Source organism: Musa acuminata, chromosome BXJ1-6, assembly GCF_036884655.1.
Source record: "Musa acuminata AAA Group cultivar baxijiao chromosome BXJ1-6, Cavendish_Baxijiao_AAA, whole genome shotgun sequence".
Lineage (NCBI taxonomy): Eukaryota > Viridiplantae > Streptophyta > Magnoliopsida > Zingiberales > Musaceae > Musa > Musa acuminata.
In genome coordinates, this window is record NC_088332.1 from 43,330,588 (window position 1) to 43,354,548 (window position 23,961).

Genomic DNA, 23,961 nt, shown 5'->3' on the forward strand with positions numbered 1-23,961 from the left:
TGTTGCAGTATCACCTTATTTGTGCCGGTTGAAAATGCTGCATGATAGATAGACACATCAGAGTGAGTAGCCATTGAAATCTTTGATCATAACAAAATAGAGACCAACAGTCATGTGTTTCTCTGTTTGATGATAAATCATCTATTTTATCAGCTGTTAAGATGGTTAAAATGTGTGTAAAAACAGACAAAAGAGTTGAAGGGAATAAAGAAGAAGAAACTAGAATAACAAGGAGATAAAGAGATGGAAAATTAGAGAACAAGCCATTTTGTTCTTGCAAAATATCTCATGCTAACCTTCTACTTGTATCTTGGAACGAGCATTCTCACTTTATGCTTTTCAGACTTTTTAGCAACAGTATGTGGCTGTTTTCCCATTATTTGACCACCTTTTATATAACTAGAAGTCTTAGCTTACAACACAATAAAGAACTCAAGGTGATATTTTAATGCCTAATTGGTTACGTTGAACAAATAATTAAAGGCACCAAAATTTGATATGTTAATGCCTAATTGGTTATGTTGAACAAATAATTAAAGGCACCAAAATTATCTTCCATAGCAGAGAATAATAGGATCCCAAAAATCAAGAAATTGACCCATTTACTATTTCAAAAAGGTGCTAAATCCATTACAACTCAAGCAAACTAATCTAATTCATCTAATTAAGTGAGCCAAACCTGAATCTGACTAACTAAAAAGAAAAAACTATTTGGGACATTATTGTTTGTTGAGCCTAGTTTTGGTGCCTCTTTCTGGTGCAATCAGAACCACCAAATAAAGTCTTTACTTTGAGTGAATTTTAATTGTCATTTGTTGCATCAGTAGTACTTAGGGGAGTCATACATAATGTTGCAGGCTAATAAAGCTTGACCAGTGTTTGCTTGACAATATGCAATCTCTTGTATTTATCTCATTGGTCTAATCTAGTTTAGAATAGTAAATAAGATAATCATAAAAAGAGATAAAGCTGACTCCAAGTTAAGAACTGACCATCAACAAGGAAAATATATACAAAGATTTGTCATGTATTTAGATAGACATGGTGTTGCAAATGTTTTGGAATTTGAGGTGGTTGATGGGATTTGCTCTGACAAATGTTTATTTAATCGAACTCATGACAAATGTTTATTTAATCGGATTCCTCCAGAGACCTTTCATATAACAGTCTCTTAATGCCTTCTTTGGAGGTCTCATCATTTACTTGATCATGTCACAGTTTTGTTGCTTTATTGCAATTTACGGCATGGTCTTGAATTAACAACCATTTCAGGTGCAGGAAAAAACTGCATACATCTGATCCTTCTCAAACACTGGAGCCGCATGCATTAGGTGCAAAACCCAACCCCCTCCCCTCCCCTGCACCCACCTCCCTACACACACGCCGCACCCCCCCCCCCCCCCCCACCCCACGTTATCATCTTGCTTGTTTGAAATTATAATGCATGCAAATTGCTACTTCTTGATTGTCACTGTCTTGGTTTTCAAAGAGCATTTTGCCTATGAATCAACTGGTTCATTGTTGATAGGAATGTCTTATACAAGCAACAAATCATTTAAGCTCCATGTTATAGGCATGCCTGGCATATATCATGCTTGATTTATTCATATGTCATGATCTGCATGTTTTCAGAAGGTTCTCCGTCTGGACCTGCTACACTTTCATGGGTTTCAAATACATTCCTTAGACTAGTCATATGCATATCGGATGATCAGAGAGCCTAGAGAACTAACTAGTATGAGAACCGACTATAGAATACTATCCATAGCATAAGCTTGCACTTTATGTTTTTGAATTTTATGGCAGGCAATTATGCTTGACAATGGATGTAAAATTCCTTGCATCAAATGGTGAGGACCGAGACCTAGATCATCAAATGAACATCATGCTTGTTTGGTCCAGTCACTCCAGTGTCACTGTGTTCATGCTTTTAGAAGTCTTTTCAGCAAATTGACATACTAGTTACTGTTGCATTCCATCACATGCACAAGTAGTGCATTCCAAAATGTTGATTAGTCACCCTTATCAATGTCTTTGTACTCCATTCAGTTCTCCTCACTTTCATACTCTTGACTTTTGGAATGTCTCTCCCACTTATCATCAAAGTCCACATCTTCCCAATCATTATTCTGCAGGTAAACGGAAAACAACAGTTATATGCAAGTAAAAGCAAGTATTTTAAGTTATTGTGTTATGGACTGCTTATGATTCGTCTTTGCTGAACATGGCATTGACACATTACCAGTCGAAGGCATTGCTAACTTATAGTAGAGCTTTAGAAATACTAGAAACTATTAATTTTGTCACTGCTAAAAGGAACTATATTCATGCAAAATACGTTGGTAGTTGAGATTAAAAGTGCTACCTTTTGTTTGATACCATGTCTTTGACACCACTCTGTTAACCTTGGACAATCTTCAATTTCAATATCGAGGGTGGAGTTTGGCAGCTGTTCATCAGGTAAGAAATGAAATTTAGGGCAGAATGCTATCACCATCAGCTCAAGGGAGGTGAGGTTGCAAAGACCCACAGCAGTTGTAAGCTCCTCACAATCTTCAATATGTAGTTCCTTCAGTGCTGATAGATTCTCATGCAGCCTAGGTAGAGCACTCAGTTTGTTACAGGATGAAATTTCCAAGTACTGAAGAGTGAATGGCAGCACATCATCAGAATTTAGGAAGAGCTCAGGACACATATCTAATGTCAAGCTCTCAAGGGAATTGAGGTTCTGTAGACACATCAATGTTGAAAGCTGTTCACAAGTTGTGATTGAAAGCTCCCGTAGAGCAGACAGAGGCTGGTACAGAGGAAGGGATGTCAAGTTTGGGCAGCTTGTAATGTCGAGGGACAGAAGGGTGGGTGGCAGACGATCATCTGGTGAGAACTGGAATTTAGGCAAGGCATGCAATCTCAAGTGTTCAAGAGAAGTGATTTTGTGCAGCTCGACAATTAAAGTAAGATTCATGCAATCACTTATTTCCAAATTGTTTAGAGCATTGAGGCTTCCATGAAGGTGAAGGATGCTTAAGTCCTCAGACCATGAAATTTCTAAGGAATGAAGAGATTGGAGTTCTAAGGTGGATGCCCAGAGATTCTCATTCCATTTCCCTTGCAAATCCAGACTTTTGACTGAAGGGAGTTTGGGGAGTGCAGTTATTGCTTCAACATTCTCCATCTCTAATATTTCCAGTGAAGTTGGGAGGAGGGGTAACCCATTTAGCTTCGAGCAATGTTTAATGACTAATCTTCGGAGGCAAGGAAAGTCACCATCCTCGACACCAGTCCACTCCCCCCACTGGTTCAAACATTCTAAGTCTAGTGTGTCCAGTGCTCGAAATGCTATAGAGGAACTCGTACTGCTGTGGCCGCAGAACTCACAGCCAACATGTTGGATCCCATCCATGTTACCTATCAAGAGATTTTGGAGGCATAGTAACTGACCAAGTGGTGGGAGGAGCTTGCAACTATGGCATTTTGTAAGTGCAATGGAGTTCAGTCTAGAGAATAAAGGATCTCCTAACCAGCTTGGGAATCTCATGCCACAATAACCTCGCAGGATGAGGTGCCTGAGGTTTCTGTATGGTTGGAGGTTTTGAAGAATACCATCTGCCAGAAAGCTGGAGGTCTCTGTGATGCTGCCTGTGTTGAGGGTAGATCCATCACTATGTTGCTCACCAGGACCCTGAGAACTACTTGCTTGGGTGCTTTTCTCAGAATTCCATATTAATGCCAATGTTCGTAAATGCTCTTTGGCCTTCAAATCTGCTATGCTGGCTTCCTTTCCACTGGCAACATTCTGAAGCCCTGCTATGCCAAGATGTCCTCTAAGATTTCTCAGCTGCCTCAATTCGTCAATTCTACAGTGCCTGTTGACATTAAATGCTGGAAGGGTCTCAAGTCTAGTAAGAGTTCCGATCCCTGATGGTAGACTAACACAAGCTGCAAAGTCCTTTGTTGGAAGCTCCAAATGCCGCAGATTAATGAGCTTGACAATCCCATTGGGTAGTTCTTGGAGGCTCGTGCAGTACTTCAAATCCAGTGTCTGCAGGTAATATAGACTACCTAAAGAGTTAGGTAACCCTTTTATTGTACTTCCCCGGAGACCAAGATAGCATAGCAGTTTCAGCTGACCGATGGAACTTGGAAGCTGCTTGATTCTGGTATAGCTCAGATCAATCACCCGCAAACATGGTAACATCTGGAACAGATCACTACACAACCTCACATTCTGGCAGACATTACCGATACCTCCTCCGTTCAAAGTTTTTACCTTTGTATTTACGTAGAGCAATGATCTAATCCTTCTGTTCTCCTCCTTCAGAGGTTGAAATTGGATGTCAGCTTTGGTTTCATATGGAATCAGAGATAGATGGCTGGCTTCATTGGTGATGTAGCTCACCTTCTCATCCTTATTAACACTGCATTCTTCGCCTGCAATTGATCGTGCTAGATCGCAGATGAGGTCATGCATCAGAAACAATTGCTGGTCCTCATGTTGTGAGATGATAAAGGATGTTTTCTGCTGCAGGTTTTCGCTACCTGTCAGTGACAACTGGAGGGATGAACGAATCAAAGGTAATTCCTCATCAATTGGAGACAATTGAAAGAACGACCGTCTGTGTAAGTCATCAAAATACTTCTTTCCTATGTCTTCAGCTCGTCTTGTTTCCACGAATGGGATAAGGCCTTGAGCCATCCACAATTTGATCAATTCATCCTTCTCGAACAAATAATTTTTTGGAAACAAGGCGCAGTACATGAAGCATGGTTTTAGATGTGTAGGCATGCGATGGTAGCTTACTCTCAGTGCAGGCAGAATACCATCATCTTCCTCGTCTAGTTCCCATAAATCACTTTGCAAGATGTCTTCCCACTTATCTTTGTCTTCTTCATAGTAAAGAAACCCTCCAAGGTTCTTTATAGCCAATGGCAAGCCTTTGCACTTTTGAACTATCTTCATGCCAATTTCTTCCAGGTTGCGGCTGCTGTCAGGGTTTCGGTTCTCAAGTGCATACTGCTTGAACAACGACCAAGCTTGATCTTCAGTCAGGCCAGCAAGCTGATATGGAAGCACTGTTTGCATAATCCTTGCCACTGACTCGTTACGAGTGGTGACAAGGAATTTGCACCGTCCTCCACTGATGAAAGCCACTCTTAAGCTATCCCAAAGGTTTATGTCTTCAGTCCAAACATCATCCAGAACAAGCAGTAGTCTCTTTCCCACCAATTCTTCCTTGAGAACAGATTGTAGTGAGCTTAGTTCTGTGAGGTCACATTTTTCCTGAGTAATGCTTTCTATGATAGCTTTATATATTTTGATCACATCAAAATCTACTGAGACACTGACCCATACTCTTGTGTTGAAGCATTGGCGTACTGTTGGATCTTTGTAAACGAGTCGAGCCAGGGTGGTCTTTCCAATCCCGGCCATGCCGATGATGGGTATGACGGATAATTTGTCTGCACTGCCTTTCTCTGATACCAGCATTTCTACAATTTTTTTCTTATCTTCTTCTCTTCCATAAACACAAGATTCATCTACATATGGGGTGCTTTGCGGAGGCTGGACTGGTACACTAGATCTGCTCACTCCAATGTTATCTTTCAGACTCAGGGCTTTCCGTTCTTCTGCGAGCTCATCAAATCTTATGCTAATATCCTTGATCCTACTTTGTATGCCACCTGGAATTGCAATTTGGGTTGGAAGAACAGTAGTAGCAACCAATTTTCTTGCCTCCAACTTTCTTTTCCTGGTTGCAGGTCGTGGTAGATCTCCACCCTCAGCTTTGATTCGCAGAAACTCATACCCATACTCAGCTAAAACATCCTCAGCAAGGTAAGCCAAGTCTTTTAGCTCTTTCAGCCAGAGTTTCACTGCTTCATCTCTTATCTCCCTCTCCTCTGCATCGCTGAGAACTGCTTGAATCCTTGACAGTGTTCCCTCCATCTTGGACAGATCCTCGTGAACACTGCCTTGCTGGGATGAGAGTGCCGAGCCAAGTGATGCAGGTATGTTGCCGATCATCCATTTGATGATGGAGGATAAAATTGCACCCGCCATTGCAATCTCTCCCCTTCTTTTCAAGTCGAGCAGCACCAAGGAGATTTTGGAACAGCAAGCAGAGATGAGAAATCAAATGAAGAAATAGGTTAGTCTCATAGACTTGGCCAAAGCTCTAGCTGAATACATTTGTATCATTCATGAATGAGTTGACATAGTCTAACACGCTAGTTGATTGCAAGTATTTGTTAGGTTGGCTGGTTCCTTCGATTGAATATATGGTTTCAGTTGTCAGCATAACCTGCAGAAGAATATATTCTATTTGTTTAGGCAAAGGTGCAGCTCAGATTTGCATATATGTCGCCGTAGTGCAGATCAGATTTGCATATATGCTGCCGTAGTGCAGCTCAGATTTGCATATATGCCATCACAGTTAAATCAAGTTGAAGCTCTAATTGACATTAACATCTTTTAGAACACATTATAGTGGTAAGAGTGTTTGTATATTGAAAATTTAACATTTTATATCCTTTTAGTTCAAACCAGTCAAATTAGTTAAATCAAGTTGAAGCTCTAATTGACATTAATATCCTTTTTAACACATTATAGTGGTAAGAGTGCTTGAGATATTGAAATTTTCACATTTTATTATCTTTTCAGTTCAATCAAATTATAATTGGGTTAGAAGTGACCAACTTGAATTTAGAGGATTTGCAATGATAGATACGTAAAAAAGGTGCACTTCTATTATTGACTATGGATGCCATGTGCTTTAGCACAAAGTCAATGTCTTTGTCTGCCAAAATTGTCTTGCATTATTGGTGCCTCTTTTGCTAAGAATCTTGAAATATGTGTGCCAGTTGTCTGCTACTACACATTTGGGATGCTTTTCTGGAACCAACTTGTCGGATCATTGACGATCAGTACCAGAAGGTTCAGCTCTTCAAGACTAGCAGAGACTTTGAAGCAGGCGAAGGATCCACATATCTCAGCGGAAACAGCAGAAGATCAATGGCAATGTTTCGTCTTTCTTCCATCATATCAGGACTAGACAAGTTAGCATCATACATCACAAGTTCGTCTTCATCTTCATGTGATCCATGTGGCACGGATGAATTGGTGGAGTTGAAGGATTCAGTGGTGAGGACCCGAAATTATGTCATGGATTCAAGGGGAGTTATTGGAGATGCATCTGTGAGGCTCTGGCTGATGGAGCTCAACAACTTGGTTCATCTTATAGATCATATCGAGCACCAGAGATCCAGCGAAGAGCAACAACCTCAGTTGGTAACTTGCAGAAAGAGAGCGAAGCTAGAGAAGAAAGAACCAGCTCCAGATGTGATCAACTGCAAAGTAAAGGAGATCAGGAAGAGATTCCATGAGATGTCAGCTGACTGGGCTGCTATCCATTTAACAGAGAGTGATGTAGGGATGCAGTTTCAGCAACAAAGAGCATCACCTTCTGGCTTCCAAATAGATGAATCATGCATTTTTGGCAGGGATCATGACAAAAACAAGGTGATCGAGCTATTGTTTTCAGATGACAGCAAGAGAGGCAATGTTTCTATCATTTCCATTGTTGGCGTGGCAGGTATTGGGAAGACTACACTTGCTCAGCTTGCTTACAGTGATCCAAAGATATGTGCACATTTCACAGCTAGGGGATGGGTGTGTGTCTCTGGAGACATCGATGCTGTGAGACTGCTGCAAGCAATCATACAGTCGGTCACAGGAAAGGCTTGCCAAGACAAGGATTTGGTAACGCTCGAAAGAACACTAGAAAGAGTGTTGAAGGGAACAAAATTCTTGCTTGTTTTAGATGATGTCAAGGAGGACGACAGCCTCTGGGACTGCTTGTGGTCGCCATTACTTGGTGCAGAAACGAGCAAGATTGTTGTCACCAGTCGCAATGAGCTAGTTTCTAACAGCATCCAAGAACTCGTACTTCCTCATCACCTGAGCAGCTTATCTGAAGCTAACTGCTGGTCTCTTTTCCGTAGGTTTGCATTTGACGGTGAAGATCCAAATGAGCATCCAAACCTGGTGGAGATCGGCAGGAAGATTGCTGCAATGTGTAGAGGGTGGCCGCTGGCCGCAAAGACGCTCGGTGTTCTTCTCCGGTTCGAAACCGACGAGGATAGGTGGTTGGATATCCTGCAAGGTGAGGTGTTGGGGCTGGTTGGTGGTCTCAACTTCACTCTGCAACCTTCAGATGGTGCTTGGTAGTCTCAACTCTCGACTCTGCAACCTTCGGATGGTGCCATGGAGCATAGATGATGTTGATGAACACCATTGTGATATGCCTCTGCTGATTTCTCCAAACAAAGAACTGAAAGAATAATGTATGAAGACTCTGTATAAATTTCAAGTATGGAAGTTTATTTTGGATCCACAGGCTCATTGTTTCGGGTACCCGATTCAAACCCGATCCGATAACCTCTTAAAATGGCTTCCTCATTAATTTTGTCCTTTTTCTTTCTCTGTGATTAGTTTATATGGGCCCCACCTCTGCTTCCACGCGATCCTGACCCTCGATCCTGAAATCTAGATGATGTACGGTCAGGATCATCGAGGGCCATCGCCAGTGGTCGGCTCCCCTCCCCCATCCCGCTGCCAACAAATTATTAATGGGGTGGTATATAGCCACTCGCGAGACATCACGTCCCTTTTCTTTCTCCCTCTCTCTCTCCCCCCCCCCCCCCTGCTCCGCCAAGTGAAGAGGGAAAAGGAAAGAACGAGAAACGGAGAGGAGGAGCGAACGAACAGAGGGCGACTTCTTCCCTCCTTCCTTGTTTCACGTCCGCTTCCCTCACGCGATCCAGATTCAGATCGAGATTTAGATCGGAACGGTCGGTTCACTTGCTCCTGCTCTCGATCCATCGGCCTCGGATCGAATACGTCGCTACTGGAGGCGCGCATCTACGATTTGCCCGAGCTAGGCTTTGATCTGTCTTGGTCGGATCCGGTGAGTTGGATCTACCGTGTTCTACGATCTGTTTGTCCTGTCGTTTCCGAGCATGTGATCATCGTTAGTTTGATCCGTTTTTTAATCTATTGAATTGGTGGCCATCTTTATATCGTCCGCATTTTCCAGTCGAATGCGTCGGTGTTGGAGGCGCGGATCCAGTATTTTTCCGATCTAGGGTTTGATCTTTGTTGGCCGGACCTGGTGAGCTGGATCTACTGTATTGCCTGTCCTGTTTTCTCTATCGAGCCGCAGCATGTGATCGCCTTCATTTTGATCTGTTACTGAATCTGTCCCATCTTTACCACGTTTAGATCTTTTTTTATTTCCGACTAAAATGCATCGGTACGTGAGGCGCGGAGCCACGATTTACCCGATCTAGGGTTAGATCTTTCTTGGCTGGATCACGTCAGTTGGATTTATTTGGTCTCCGATCTTTTTGTTATATCAATCCTACCATGAAATCATCATCAGCTTGATCTGTTATTCCATTCGTTGCATCTGTACCATGTCTAGATCCTGTTCATTTTCCGTACTGTCTCCCGTCGGCGTTAATCGAGGATCTCAAGGTACCCAGGGCTAGTATAGGGGGAGGAGAAAGAGAGGGTAAGGGGATGAAGATATGATTCTAAGGTATTTCTACCTGAACTACGCAGATCATGTAGCCTGACGAATCTTTGGTAGTTGGAATGTCATGATCCGTGTATCTGAGGCGTACTGATCGGTACACCTCGATAACGGATGAAATCCTGGGCGTATCGATCGATGCACCTCAGTAATGACCAGATTTTGATTATTACTACTTGGTATAAGCCTCGTATCGCTCGATATGGGGGTCAAAACATTAGTACCGCTTGGTAAAGGGCGGTCTGCATATCGGTATCCTTTCTTACTGGTACATACCGTCCGTACCGGGCAGTACATATTGAAATTGAGAACCCTGGCCCTAAGAGTTTTGAAAAGGTTTTAAAGACTTGCTTGAGTTTTGACTTTAAGTTGCTGTATAATTGGAAGATGAAGACTAAATAGCCGTTGAGGAATGTAGACTAAAATCCATCCTGTTGAATAGTGTTTTACCATGTTACTTTCCATTAACCAAGTGAAACTATTTCATCTATACGCAAAATCTAATTTCTGTAGTCTGCTGCATCTGGTCAGCGACAATGATCATGCATATTCAAGAAATCATGACTTGTGGGGAATAAAAAAGTCAATACAGTTGATGAATCAAATCTATAAATGGAAATTTTAGTGATTCAAGCTTTTGACAAAGATTATGCTACCTTGGTTGGATGATGTATTTACTGAATTCACTGCCACAAATTTTCTTTCTTATACATTCACATGTATTAATGCCTGCACTACCTTTTGAAATGTTGATATAGTTTATGAATAGTAACTTATATTGTTTGAATTTATGGTTTCTGATGTAGAAGCATTCGTGTAGCAATGCAAACTGTAATCTGGAGATTTAGAGACTGAGTGCGATAAGAAGTTCACACAAGCAGAAAATATGGCACCTACAAGTAAGGCCGATAGGAAAGCAGCATTAGATGTAACCGCTTGGATGTTCAATGTTGTGACATCTGTTGGAATTATCATGGTCAATAAGGCCTTGATGGCTACGCATCGCTTCAGTTTTGGTAAGCCCATAAGACTCTTCTTTTTATGATTTTTGTATAATACTTGGGCCACTATATTTAATGGCAGTTCTGCAGCTTCCAAGACAGCAGATCAATAAAAAGAAGAATGACTTATTTTCGTATTTAGTTGAGTTTCCTTGTTGGAAAATTATGCCAGATTTTATATATCTTGTTTTTGAAAATCTTGTTATTGCTAAACTTGAAAATTAGAAGATTATTAGTTTGGATTTATATAAATGCAATTTATATATTTGTTTAGTGTATAGATAAGTCAGATAGTTCAAATTTTTAGATTTGAAATTCCTACTCAAGACTAAAAGTATGTTAATATTTAATTAATTTTGTTTAAAATATTAGACAATGTTAACAAAACATCACCTAAGGCTCATCTGTAGCTTATATGTTCAATAAAGCATGCTATAGATGCCTCTCGTAAGGTTCCAAAAGGCTCTAGAAGGTTCCAAGATATTGAGGTATATTTATTTATAAATGTAATATAATATCCACTCATCAATATAAGAGGAAAATATGAAAACATGACAAGTTTGTCCTTCATTAAGAAAAAAATTTTAACGGTCAGATTTTGACATAACAGTTTTCATTCCTAAGTGTTTCTTGATTGTTTATTCATTTACTTGATTTTTCTTTACTTGCTTCTAGTACTGTTGTTTCTTGTGTCTGTTGCTTTCTTTCTTTCTTTTGTTCAACTTTTTCTACTGCATTTTACAATGGGTTCACTGATCTGTTTTTTGAGATAATAAGTCATTTTCAGGATATATATTAGTATGCCAATCACAACCATTTTGTATTATTTAATATTTAAAATTACTTATAGAAATGTTGAGTTATATGGCTTACCTTTGTGCCTCACACCTCAGCTCCAAGACTAGGCTCCTGGTGGCACTAATCTAGCTTTCAAAATTAACTTTATAGTATAGTTTGACATGGCATGTTACATGCAAGCTTCAAAGTAAAGACCATGTAGTCTTGGTGTCTGGTGTCCTGGGTTCTTCTGGTAAATTGGAAAAATTAGGAAAAAAACCAAAAAAGTACTTAAAATTTTAAAGTAAATGTTATATCTACATAAGCTGCTGTTGTTGGCAAAACACAAAAAATGTTACCAAACCTGTCATTGGTGTTTGAATGATTATTGGAATTGTTTAGACTAGTTCATAAAATAATTAGAGAGGGGCTGGGGATGTTGGAGAAGGGGCAAAAATTAAAGTAAATTCTAACTACATAGGTTGCTGATGTTTGAAAAAGAATGTTATTGAACCTGTCATTTGTTTTTGAATGATTATTGGAACAGTTCAATTCACAGAATAATTAGACAGAGGCTTATGAACTGGTGTGATTTTGATCCACTAACCCATCCTATTTATTTCATTCTAGCAAGGACTCGTTTAAACACCAAAACTTATAATAGAGATTGATAGGTTTCAGGCCTGGTTAATTAGTTTAGTCATTTAGACATGTGCTACTTATTTAGGATCAGAATTTCTTGTTAATATATAAACCACTTTGTTTGATTCATAAGTCTAAAACTTTGACCGGACATGGTGAGCTGGGAAACCATATAATAGACAAGGTGATTACTAGTTTTAAGTCAAGGGTACAAGTTCTGCCCTGGTTGAAAGGCAAAATGGCAAGATCCTACAAAATATAACCTGAAAATACTATCAAACTTATTATGACACAGCATGGACAACCATAATCCTACTATGCAAATACCAAGGTTCATCGTATCACGGTATACCGCCCAATATGGCGGTACATACTGATTTGTCAGTATGTCCCACCGTATCATGTGTTGATACGTAGGCATAATTATGTATCGTACCGACGACTGATTGGTATGCCGGTATGGATTAGTAAAGCAAACCATGACAAATACTACTAGAATGCAGGGATTTAAATCAATCTACATTAGAGAAATTTCAAATAGCAACTTAAATTGTCAACAGACTTGGGAATGACTAAGATTTTAGCATAAAGGGACATCCACAATGAAATTAAAATATATGATAACAATAATAATCAGATATTTCTACAAGCAAATTGTAATATATATATATATATATATATATATATATATATATATATATATATATATATATATATATATATATATATATATATATATATATACGGATTATGTCCTACTGTAATAGTCTCAAAACAAGGTTAAAACATTCAGTTGTAAAGCGACAGGAGCAAATAAATGTCGATTAAGTTCCAAACTCTAAAACTTTTGACCAATGACTTTTTCCGCAATAAAGATGTTAGATCTCATCGTCTAGGGTAGTAAGACTAGGTCTCTGCAATGACTTTCACCACAAAGCAACATCCTTCACCCAAATATGATATCCAAAGAAAGAGCAAGCGGCTTCAGTGGTAAATGATAGAACATGGAGTGAAAAAGAGGGGTAGAAGACAAAAAAAGGGGGTTAGATGCAGGAACAACTCAAGCCATTAAAAAGAGGGTTAATACAAGATTTTCTTTTCTTTTTTCAAAAAGGGCTCAAAGTTGAACCTTCCCCCCCTCAGATCTAGTTGCCATTCACTTTGTAGATGTTGGCCAGGAAACCAATAACAGCCAAATCTGATCGAGCATGTTAGCAATCAAATACAATTGATGTCAGGTAACATCGACAAAAGGACCTCACTTCTATTTTCGCTTTTAAATAAGAATAAAATATCAAGTGTTATGGTACGTTGACCCCACATCTAGGTGATCAAAGACTATGCCCGCATTCCACTATGTCTCAGATGATGAGCATGTAAACTTTTATAAATTACACCAACAACCAAGGTTCTAAATACCCGTTTGAAAGGTAGGTAGGCTCCATTATTTATTCGTCTGACCAAATACTAATACCAAAACACACAGCTGAGACCAATACATATACATTTCAGTTTTTTATTATTTTGATCAATGATACCAGGACCTTTAACCATTATACATTGAAAATTATGATGAGTTTGGCCATCATAATTCTTATAATTTATTGTTGCTTTGTGGATCCAAGATACTTCATCAGGTAATTAAAAATGTTTCAGTAAACCAATTCTATTTAATGCATACGAATCTAAGTTTTGATTTGTTCTTTGTACTCGACTTTGCAAATCAGATCCTTAGCACAAATGCAAGGAAAAAATTCAGAGTTTCAAGCTCCCTAGGCTGTTAATTGTTTCTAATTGATATTAATTTTGATTTCCATAAATTTTATGTCTTTTTTCTTGTTAGCTGGTACTTATGTGACAGATTCTGTTTTATACTGCAGCTACAACATTAACGGGTCTGCATTTTGCCATGACCACAATCATGACTTTACTTTTTAAGTGGCTGGGATACATTCAGCCCTCTCATTTACCTGTGTCTAACCTTATAAAGTTTGTGCTTTTTGCAAACTTATCGATTGTTGGGATGAACGTTAGTTTGATGTGGAACTCCGTTGGATTTTATCAGGTTTGTTCTGGTCAAACACTATGAGTTTTATCACCTTGAATACAGCAAATAATTTCATGAGACTTGCTTTTGTAATTTGTTGACAGATTGCTAAGCTGTGCATGATTCCAGTATCATGTCTTCTCGAAGTTGTGTTTGATAAAATTCATTACTCAAGGGCCACAAAGCTCAGCATAGTGGTGGTTCTCGTAGGTGTTGCTATCTGTACAGTTACTGATGTGAGCGTGAATGCTAAAGGGCTGATGGCTGCTATTATAGCAGTGTGGAGCACTTCTTTACAACAATATGTGAGTAAGCAGATACACATCTGAATCTTGTCGTTCTTTGGACATGATCAATAAGTAGAACTTCTAATGCTATCTCTTTTATGTGTTTACTCACATAGCTTTCTATAGACTACCTGATTTTTAAATTTGCTTATTGTACATTTGAGTCGATGATGTTTGTTGAACTTGAGTTTTATATGTAAGATTGTTGCCTATACATGTTGCGTTGGATCTAAAAAAACTCACTTGCATGTCACTAGTCCGACACAGCAATTAGTTAGGATACTGGTTTCTGTGATATTTCCTTGAAGCAACTTTATCGGTTTAGTATGTTTGAGATCCATTGTGTGTGACCATTATATGGCACATACTGTGCGCTTATTGTCTAATAGATGTGTTTGTTTGATCATAAGAAGTTTTACGTGAAACCATTTTAGACGACAATTCTTTTTCCTAGGAGCAAATAAGTCATTCTGATGTTTGTTTTACTCATTAGGAATGGAAAATTAGTTTGTCATACTTTTTTGTTTACATCAAATTACATATTCTCTCTTGATTAGAGTGAGAGATGTGTCATCCACAAATAAAAGTTGAGGAACCAGTTTCAGAGGATAATAATTCTCCAGTTGTCTCTAAATGCTGTTATGAGTTACACACCTTTAGTGGTATTTTCCTAAACATTTCAGACTATGTCAAGGCAATGGTGCGACCTTCTATTCATCTCTAGCTTGTGTCTCGAGAATAATGAGTAACTATTTCATTAAAGTTTTAATTATTTTTTTTATTGATTTGACTTCTGCAGTATGTGCATTTTCTTCAAAAGAAATATTCGCTAGGATCGTTCAACCTCCTCGGGCATACTGCTCCTGCTCAGGCAGCATCACTGTTGATATTAGGGCCTTTTGTTGATTACTGGTTGACGAACAAAAGGGTGGACAGATTTGATTACAATGCAACGGTCGTGGTAAGCACATGATGGATTTATTTATTATTTTCTTCTTCTAGATCCTTGTGTTTATTGTTCTCTCTTATGTTTTGATTTTGGTTGGCCTGCATTATATGGTAATATTTTATTTTATTTTATAGATTCGTTGCCAAATACTTGATTCATGTTGTTTACTCCTCCTATGTGTTGTATGTGGCAGTTGTTCATCATCCTCTCGTGCACCATTGCTGTAGGAACCAATCTTAGCCAGTTCATCTGTATAGGAAGATTCACGGCAGTGTCCTTTCAAGTAATCGGGCACATGAAGACAATCCTTGTCTTAATCTTGGGATTCTTCTTGTTCGGCAGGGAAGGCCTCAATTCACACGTAATCTTTGGAATGATCTTAGCGGTTTTAGGTATGATGTGGTACGGAAGCGCATCGTCAAAACCAGGGGGTAAAGAGAGGCGCACTTTCTCGTTGCCCAGTGACAAATCTCAGAAGCATGGACTGCGTGCAGAGTCGGGAGAGCACGATGATAAAGTTTGAGCCGCTCCCGCCCTTGAGTTGACACTTCCTTTTTCACTGTTTGACGTGTTGGATGGAAAGCTAATAGCAGAGCATTCTTGGGCATTCGTCTTGCAGTAAAATGGGGAAATTTCTGTGCCTTTGTCTCCACCAATCCAGGATTCCCCGGGACAATGCTGGGTGAGGCACCATAGCTTTTTCACATCAAACTTTTTTATTTTTCCTTTATTATTATTCTATGTCAATTTGACTTCTGGTCTTATGAAAAGAATATATGTATATATACCCTATTTAGTAGCCATATGCATGCCTTTGTTAGATTTGTTTGTTTCCGGAATTTGATAATTTGCAACTCTGATTTACCTCCAATTTATTAATGGAATTTATTGCACACTTTATAGGTAATATGATATGCTTCCCTGTACAGCAAAAAAACAATATTTCAAGTGAGCTTTACCAAGTATGGATGGTGCATGGCTCGACCGTTGAACGCCTACAAAATCAAACCAAAGAAATAAATTTAGGGGAGATTGAGATGGAGGATGGAGGGAATCAAATTAAAGATGACAGAAAGAAGAGAGTGAAGATGAAGATGAAGATTGAAGAAAACTAAAAGATTAAAAATACAAGGCAAACAAGAAGCTGAGGGAGGGAGTTGTAGGGTAGAACGGTAAAATGTGACTCATGTTAGAAACTCGAAATTTTTAGTACAAAACAAATTATAAGATGATTGTTGCTAGCATCATTTGACTGACTCAACCGATTATTTACGTCAGATCCGAGGGTTCCATATGAAAACAAAAAATTTTGAGGGGCTGATATGCAAAATAAAAGCAACTCTAGCAAAGCTTCTTCTCATTGTCCTTCGATTGCTTAAAGAGAGAGAGAGAGAGAGAGAGAGAGAGCGAGAGAGATGCCTCATGAACCGAATGTAGCAGTTGACTTGAGGAGGAGGAAGCTTGGGCAACAAGTGGTCTCCCGTTGACCAAACCCAGGTCCTCCTCGTGACAGCAAGCTTGCGCAGTGGGTAATTTGACTGAACCCCAACGTCGTTGTAGGCAAGAGAAACCTTGAAGGTCAAGCAATCCCAATAGTCGCTACTACGGCTACCTACATTTGGGGCATGGGTCTTGGGAGAGTCACAACGAAAACGGAAAAGGGAAGAAACCACACCCATCCGTCCATCTTCGGCTATGGCCGCTGCTGTCCTATCCTCAGCGCTCAGCCTGATCCAAGACCTGGTAACTCGCCCACGGTCTCAATCCCCATCCAAAGATGCAGTAGCCATTCACCATGATCTCGACAAGCTCAACGGAAGCATGCTTCAGATCCAACACCTGGCCGCGGACATGGCGAAGGAGGAGGAGAACGGCAAGGACGAGACCGTGCGGCATTGGCTCAGGCAGCTTAGAGGAGCGGCTTATGATGCCGAGGACTTGATCGATGAGTGCCGATTCCAGCTGCTGGCTCGATCCAACACCGACAACGGAGCTCAGATGCCGCCGGAGGAGGTACATGACCCAACCCACCCTCCATCTCAACATGGCATTGCAGTCAGGATTAGGAGCTTGAGAGAGCGGCTCGATGAGATTGCGAAACAACGTGAAACCCTCCACTGGGAGTCATGCCGGGAGCTCGATGCAGAAGCCGAGCTCCCACCGCCGTTGTTGTTCAACGTAGATGACTCTGTCGTCTGCGGTAGAGACGACGACAAGCGTGAAGTGATCGAGCTGTTGTTGGCCAACCATAGAAGAGACCTCTCTGTCATCCCCATAGTAGGCCCTGGGGGCGTCGGCAAGACCGCTCTCGCCCGTCTCGTCTACGACGACGCCACCATTAGAGACCACTTCGATGCCCGAGGTTGGGTATATCTGTCAGAAGATTTCGATCTTATCAGACTAATATCAGCAATTGTTGTCTCAGTAACAAACATGAAACATATTTATGTTGAACAAGATCACGGGAAACCTCTGAAGTGCCAGATATTGAGAGGGAAGAGATTCCTGTTAGTGCTAGATAATGTTCAGAATGAGAACCAAACCCTTTGGAATTCCTTGAGAGCCCTATTAAGTGTAGGTCTTGAAGGCAGTGCAATTGTAGCGACGACTCGTAGTGAATCAGTTGCCAAGTTCATGCAGACTGTGCTGTCCTACAACCTCATCCCATTACCTGAAGAGGAGTGTCAATTGTTGTTTGAACATCATGCGTTTGGAAGCCAAAATCTTACTGGTAACCTAAATTTAGTTGCTATTGGGAAGAGGATCACAAAAAAACTCAAAGGCATGCCATTGGCAGCTAAGATGATCGGTAAACTTCTATGCACTGAGAAAAATGAGGAGAAATGGCATGCCATCTTGCAGAGTGGTGTTTGGGAATCCACTGGTTTGGATGGTGTGGTTTCATCAGCTCTTAGACTAAGCTACTATGGTTTGCCTACATGTTTGAGGGTATGTTTCACGTACACCGCATTGTTTCCCAAAGGATACCTGTTCAAGAAGGATCGACTGGTTCAGCTGTGGATGGCCCAGGGTTTTATCCAACCTATGGGACGAAAACTCCCAGAAGACATTGGTGTGGAGTATTTCGATGAGTTGTTGAGACGATCATTCTTTCAGCAAATAGGGGCTAATGAACATGTGTTTACTGTGCATGACCTAATTCATGATCTTGTGCAAACTATTGCAAGCAAGGAAATATGTAGGATAAAGAACGAGAATTTTAGCTTTGTTACCTCAGAAGCAAGACATTTATCGTTGTGTCCTGAAGAACTTGGGCCATTCATTCGCTCCTGCAACAGACCCAGGGTTTTACGAACCTTTCTAATTGTGCATAGAGTATTAGATACTTGTGATGTTGACTATGTGTGGAGCAAAGCTTGCTCACCTTTGAGTATGCCGAATGACCTTTTTGTTGGCTTGAAGTTCTTGCGCACTCTGGATCTGAGTGAAACCCCTATTGTAAGTTTGCCAGAATCAATCGACAGCATTATACATTTGCGCTACCTTGGTCTCAGACATACAAAAATTAGAAGATTACCTGAATCTTTGTGTGGCCTTTACAATCTGCAGCCGTTGGACCTGAGAGATAGTGAGAAACTAGAAGAATTGCCCAAAAGCATAACAAATGTCACCAACCTGCGTCATCTTTATCTGCCAAGATATGTTTCAATTATTCCAATGCCACAGGGAATTGGAAAGTTGACTAATCTTCAGACACTATCAACATTTTATGTTGACCATGGAGAGCAAAACTGTGCAATAATGGAGTTGAAGGACTTGGTAAATCTCAGAGGAAAATTCGAGATTGCTGGACTGCACAACGTGGCAAGTGTAGACTATGTCGAGGATGCTTTAAAGGATCTAAGACACATTGCAAAACTGATTCTGTCCTCTGGCATCAATTATGACTATGGGAACCTTGGTGAATTTGATTTCAGCCTGTTTGACAGAGTTGTTGAGGATAACCAATCATTAAGCAACGTGCATGATGAGCTTCAGACTTCCACAGAAAATGTTGTACAAGTCTCAGTACCTAAAGAAATATGTAATGGTTTGGAGACGACTGTTTTTGACAAACTTCGTCCTCATACAAATCTGATGGAGCTGGTTGTGCGTTCTTACCACAGTTTGCAATTTCCCAACTGGATGGGCGATGCTTCCTTTTCCAATTTAGCCTCTGTTGAACTTGAATTTTGCAGCAAATGTGAAGTCCTCCCACCACTAGGCCAGCTGCCACTGCTCAGGCACCTTGCTTTTAATGAGTTATCAGGCTTAGAGAACATAGGTCAGGAGTTTTGTGGCCATGATGCTATGATCAGGATTAAGGGGTTTCCCTCTCTGGAGACGCTTCAATTCAGAAGTATGTACAGGTGGCAGGAATGGTCTTATGTAGAGGATGGTTCATTCCCTCGCCTTCGTCATCTTGAGTTGAATTATTGTCCTAAGTTAAGGAGATTGCCACACATCCTCCCTTCATTAGTGAATTTGGTAATTTGGCACTGCCCAGAGCTGATGGCCCTCCCAATGCTACCATCACTTACAAGGTTGGAAGGCTGTTGTAATGAGATGATATGGTCCTCCATGCCCCAAGATCTGATCTCCAGGCTTCAGGACCTGAGTATTTGTGAATCTGAGGACCTAGCATCCTTGCCGCTAGAAAATCTTCATGCAATCAGAGAGTTTAATATTTCAAGCTGCCAGCAAAACACAAGCCATGTTGCATTCTTGGAGTTACATCTGCTTAATCTTGTCTTTCTCAAACGCTTCAAAATCAGAAGATGTCCTGGCATCTGGTTCTCACCAAATCATAAGCTGCCGCCTGCACTTCAGGTTCTGGAGATATTGAATTGTCCCTTGCTGGAAGAATGGTGCCACGGACATGGGAGTAATGAACTAGTTCACATTTCTCGACTAATCATTGATCAGAAAGATTTCCATCTGGTTGCTGCAGAGCGAACCAAAGATGCTGATCAGGTAAATCTTCTTTTCTTCTGAGTTCAATATACACTAAGCATTTTTTAGTTAAGAATGAATACTTGAGCACTTCTTTCTATACTTGCCTTTGTTGATATTGTTTCTCTGGTAAAACATCTACATATTCTAGCAAAAAGAGCCATTAGAAATTCTGATGTATCATGGAAGACTTCTGCATAAGAAATCAAAAGTCCCACACAACAACATTATTTTGATTTGTCATCATCTTTCAAAGTGATTTCACTTTCTTCTGATACTTCAATGCAGGGAATATATGAAGACAGTTGAAAAGGATAGAATATCTGGACGCTGAAGTGTTTTAACCCTTTTAATTTGGCATCTAGCTGTAAGTCTTCCTTCCGAGAGCCAACCAAAATTATTACCATGCTTGTTGTGCTAGCACCTGTCTGCTCTAAAAAACTAGTATAGTCGGCATTCTTCTGGTGCTTCAATGTGCCAGTTATCTAAATAAGTGCCCAATGATGATACAGCATTTTAGTGTTGGAAAGGTCAGAAATAAGATAACCTTATGGCATTTGGTGTTGGAAAGGTCACAGCAGTCGCCCTTGTTTCACTTGTTGAATGTCACTGGATTTAGTTGATTTCTTGTCATTGAACATTATGTTTCTTGTGGCTTAAAGTTAACTCATTCAGATTTCACCATCACTCATATTTGAGCTAATTTCAAGAAAATTTTGTTCTTGTATCACTTGAATGCCTCTAATTTGGTCGATTCCATGTCATCAAACATAATGTTAACCATGGAAATAAATCAACTCATTCAACTTTTGACATTGCTCGTATATGAACTCTATGCATCACTGCCTTGCAACCATTTTTCTCTTCTTTTAAATAGATTTATTTTCGTTGATTGAAATTGTTTTGATTCTCTCCCTATAATTTACTCAAATTTGTTACAGAGCATCAGTTCCTTGTGTTCCCCCTAAGTTCATAGATCAATTGGAAAAGGAACATTCACAAGCAATCAAATTGTCATATATAGCATTAAGATAATATAATCTGTTAAGTGGCATAATGATAGAGGATAGAATGCGAATGATTGGATATATTGATTGCAAGGCTTTACCGCAACTGGATGCTTACCATGAGGACTCTGCATTTAGAAGCCCTAATGAAGCGATCGGGGAAATCTGATGATGCTTTAGGTTCATCTCAAGATCTGACTAATAGTAGCTGAAACCCAGCCTAGTCCCAAACCTTTCAAGCTTGCTCCCTACAAACAAATACGGATCAATCCCACCAAAATATGACACGAAATCCTATCTGAAAAAGAACGAATCAAGCTTACCGGATCACCGGATAAGAAGACCACATCACACGAGATCTCGACGATGGCGCTCGCCGATTCTGCCAAGGATCTTGAGGAGAAGGCACCGAGACGAAGGACGAGCGACACTTTCTGGCTTCGATGGAAAGCTTTGCCTCCCCGCCATTTAAATCCGCGAGAAGTCGCCACACTCGCCGGTGGACTCACCGTGTACCGGTTAGATGACCAAGCTTCTGTGGCCGTATGGAAGAATCTAGATTTGTATCGCGGGCTGTGACGGCACGTTTCCTACTTTCTCGTAATTAGTCTCACCTGTGGTGAGCAGAATTTAGGGAAGGCTTTCGAAGCCATTCTTTCTTAGTCGGTACCCGTTTATGGTGTACCCATCCCACACCTTTCTTGTGATTGGATAAGTTAAGGGCTGTAAGGAATTAATAGCCTCCTCCGACCCCTTCGGAATAGAGGGAGACTCTTATGAGAAGTCGCAGAATCATTTGAGATCTACTCATCGAAACACATCAATTACACAGAGCTAACATTAGCAGTCTGAGGAACAAGGAGAACAAATATACATATGCAATGTGGCCCAAAGCCGTCCGATGGTCATCGGACGTCATTTAAAACAGCCACGGTAATAGATGTTTAGATAACGCCCCACGAGTCGAGCGTGGGATAGTTCGACACCACAAAGAACGGGTCGAACTCAGGAAGAACCGGGACATCCATCGCCGGCCCGAACGAAGCGGCTACATCCGGCCCGGCTAAATCGGCCCGGTCGCGCAGGAACGACGACGTGTCGAGCGTCGGAAGAAGACGGCTCCCCTGCACGGCCGCCGCCGGATACTGGTGCTCCCCGGCCGAGTCGCCAGCCCGAGTTCCGGTGGCCCGCTGGACCAGCTCGCGGAAGTTGGTCGGGTCGGCGGCGATGTAGGTGGTGAGCGAGCGCTTCGACGCCCGCGACCTGCGCTTCTTCGCCACCCTCCCGGCACGCGGGTCCAGGCGGTGACACTGACTGACGGCGGTGGGGAGACAAACGAGGGAAGAGGTGGCGGTGGAGAAGGACTCAGGGGAGGGGATGGCGGCGGCGGCGGCGGAGGAGGAGGAATCTGCGAGCAGAGATATCTGGAGGGCTTTGGTGAGTGCGTCGTTCTCGCGTTCGATGGCGGCCTCGGAGATGCAGGCGTAGGAGCGGTACATCCACGTATCGAGAACCGAGCAATTCTCCGCCATAGTCGCAGTACCAATCAGCTACTATTCCTTCTCTCTTCTTCTTCTTCTCGGTTGGACGAGCAGAAACAACGAAGCCAATCACAGGGTGTGAGAAGAACAAGATGAGGGGGAGCGAGTTATAAAGAGGATGGCGGAGCAACTCGGAGGGTATTTTTAATGAGGCGGCGGTGGTGGTGGGGCGAGAGGCGGACAAACCGCGTCGATCGGGCCACGTGTATCCACGGGCTCCGGACTCGGGCGACCGCGGCTTCGTGTTGGGGGCAGAGTACACACTGGGCAGCACAGTCCAGTGTGCTGCTTTACGATTCGCGAAGATTCGGATACCGAGCACGGAGCACGGAGCACGGTTCTCCAAGCACTGTCCTAGTCACTCGGATCAAAACCGCCGCGTTGTTCCGAACCGCTTTCCCACGGAGGGTGCTTCCCTCCGCACCTGAACTCCGGTGCCCACCGAAGATACCACGCCGGTCTCACCTTTGGGCCCACCAGGTCTGCGAGGGACCTGACTCCGCATGAGGGACTTCAGTGGGTCCCGCCTTCGGTACGAAACGTCAAGCGTGGTCTCTTCTTAATTCCATCCTTCACGCGCTTGATGTCGTGTTGCGGGGCCCATCACGCCTCGGCAATAGGAGGCTTTCGTTTACCATCCTCACATCTTTTTTGCTACACGTTTTGAAGCCACGTCGCTGTGGGGGGCCATCGTCGTCAGATTCCAACTTAATTACCATCATGCCACTCAGGATTCTGAGCGATCTCGTCCCCTGCCAAGCTGACGTAACCTTACGTAAATATATACGTGGCACGACGGAACGCGGAGGACGGATGGCGGCTGTGCCCGCAGGAACAGCTCCTGTGAGACCAGCTCGTTGGTTTACTAGATAAATCTTCACCGTTGATCAGGAAGATCTGGCGGGTGAAGGCCAGCTACCGACGGACAAGATCGTTTTCTCCGGTAAACAGGACGCTCGGTTCTCTTGGATCCAGGCAATGAAACAAACTCACCACCTACCGTTGACTTCATTTCGTTGGCACCATTCTCAAGTCCATCTCCGAAGAGGTTAAAAAGGTTGTGGTTTTCCATATCACCAGCCACCTTATTATACATGTCACAAGTCAAACGCTGTGCATATATATTATGATCGGTATTGGGAAACTCATTGTTCCTCCACAAAG

The 23,961-nt window shown here is 41.6% G+C and overlaps 5 protein-coding genes and 1 long non-coding RNA gene across 10 annotated transcripts; 3 read left to right on the top strand and 3 right to left on the bottom strand.

Moving 5' to 3' along the window:
• Nucleotides 1-1,554: 1,554 nt before the first annotated feature.
• LOC135677162 (putative disease resistance RPP13-like protein 1) lies at nucleotides 1,555-6,061 on the bottom strand. Its single transcript, XM_065189152.1, has 2 exons — nucleotides 2,366-6,061; nucleotides 1,555-2,129 (listed from the first exon to the last, which is right to left on the bottom strand). Exons 1-2 carry the CDS (start codon nucleotides 6,059-6,061, stop codon nucleotides 2,046-2,048), a joined length of 3,780 nt encoding a protein of 1,259 aa, XP_065045224.1. The 3' UTR covers nucleotides 1,555-2,045.
• On the top strand, nucleotides 6,011-8,393 carry LOC135677164 (putative disease resistance protein RGA3). The gene is made up of 2 exons (XM_065189154.1): nucleotides 6,011-6,149; nucleotides 6,862-8,393. The coding sequence occupies exon 2, from the start codon at nucleotides 7,013-7,015 to the stop codon at nucleotides 8,225-8,227; it is 1,215 nt and encodes a 404-aa protein (XP_065045226.1). The 5' UTR covers nucleotides 6,011-6,149; nucleotides 6,862-7,012; the 3' UTR covers nucleotides 8,228-8,393.
• Nucleotides 8,394-8,675: 282 nt separating this feature from the next.
• On the top strand, nucleotides 8,676-16,116 carry LOC103989632 (UDP-rhamnose/UDP-galactose transporter 6). Of its 5 annotated transcripts, none has more exons than XM_009408539.3 (7): nucleotides 8,676-8,966; nucleotides 9,096-9,170; nucleotides 10,400-10,609; nucleotides 13,894-14,078; nucleotides 14,165-14,365; nucleotides 15,147-15,308; nucleotides 15,490-16,116. In XM_009408539.3, the coding sequence occupies exons 3-7, from the start codon at nucleotides 10,480-10,482 to the stop codon at nucleotides 15,817-15,819; spliced, it is 1,008 nt and encodes a 335-aa protein (XP_009406814.2). In that variant the 5' UTR covers nucleotides 8,676-8,966; nucleotides 9,096-9,170; nucleotides 10,400-10,479; the 3' UTR covers nucleotides 15,820-16,116. The 5 variants fall into 5 exon arrangements, with proteins under 5 accessions (XP_009406814.2, XP_009406813.2, XP_009406815.2 ...); XM_009408540.3 differs by having other exon boundaries at nucleotides 8,682-8,966; nucleotides 10,403-10,609; XM_009408538.3 differs by lacking the exon at nucleotides 9,096-9,170.
• Nucleotides 16,117-16,712: 596 nt separating this feature from the next.
• Nucleotides 16,713-18,969, bottom strand: LOC135677166 (uncharacterized). Its single transcript, XR_010514562.1, has 4 exons — nucleotides 18,835-18,969; nucleotides 18,682-18,750; nucleotides 18,530-18,586; nucleotides 16,713-17,669 (listed from the first exon to the last, which is right to left on the bottom strand). It is a non-coding gene; the product is annotated as an uncharacterized LOC135677166 (long non-coding RNA).
• Nucleotides 16,992-20,936, top strand: LOC135677163 (putative disease resistance RPP13-like protein 1). The gene is made up of 2 exons (XM_065189153.1): nucleotides 16,992-20,270; nucleotides 20,538-20,936. Exons 1-2 carry the CDS (start codon nucleotides 16,992-16,994, stop codon nucleotides 20,556-20,558), a joined length of 3,300 nt encoding a protein of 1,099 aa, XP_065045225.1. The 3' UTR covers nucleotides 20,559-20,936.
• Nucleotides 20,937-22,060: 1,124 nt separating this feature from the next.
• LOC135677165 (calmodulin-binding protein 25-like) lies at nucleotides 22,061-22,899 on the bottom strand. The gene has a single exon (XM_065189156.1). The coding sequence runs from the start codon at nucleotides 22,786-22,788 to the stop codon at nucleotides 22,201-22,203; it is 588 nt and encodes a 195-aa protein (XP_065045228.1). The 5' UTR covers nucleotides 22,789-22,899; the 3' UTR covers nucleotides 22,061-22,200.
• Between the last annotated feature and the right edge of the window lie 1,062 nt (nucleotides 22,900-23,961).

Coding starts and splice junctions, on each gene's coding strand:
- LOC135677164 (XM_065189154.1), top strand. CDS start 7,013: ATGGCAATGTTTCGTCTTTCTTCCATCATATCAGGACTAGACAAGTTA.
- LOC135677162 (XM_065189152.1), bottom strand. CDS start 6,061: ATGGCGGGTGCAATTTTATCCTCCATCATCAAATGGATGATCGGCAAC. Junction 2,130..2,365: donor GACATGGTATCAAACAAAAG/GTAGCACTTTTA, acceptor GTTTACCTGCAG/AATAATGATTGGGAAGATGT.
- LOC135677163 (XM_065189153.1), top strand. CDS start 16,992: ATGGCCGCTGCTGTCCTATCCTCAGCGCTCAGCCTGATCCAAGACCTG. Junction 20,271..20,537: donor GAACCAAAGATGCTGATCAG/GTAAATCTTCTT, acceptor ACTTCAATGCAG/GGAATATATGAAGACAGTTG.
- LOC135677165 (XM_065189156.1), bottom strand. CDS start 22,788: ATGGCGGAGAATTGCTCGGTTCTCGATACGTGGATGTACCGCTCCTAC.
- LOC103989632 (XM_009408539.3), top strand. CDS start 10,480: ATGGCACCTACAAGTAAGGCCGATAGGAAAGCAGCATTAGATGTAACC. Junction 14,079..14,164: donor ACTCCGTTGGATTTTATCAG/GTTTGTTCTGGT, acceptor ATTTGTTGACAG/ATTGCTAAGCTGTGCATGAT. Junction 15,309..15,489: donor ATTACAATGCAACGGTCGTG/GTAAGCACATGA, acceptor TGTATGTGGCAG/TTGTTCATCATCCTCTCGTG.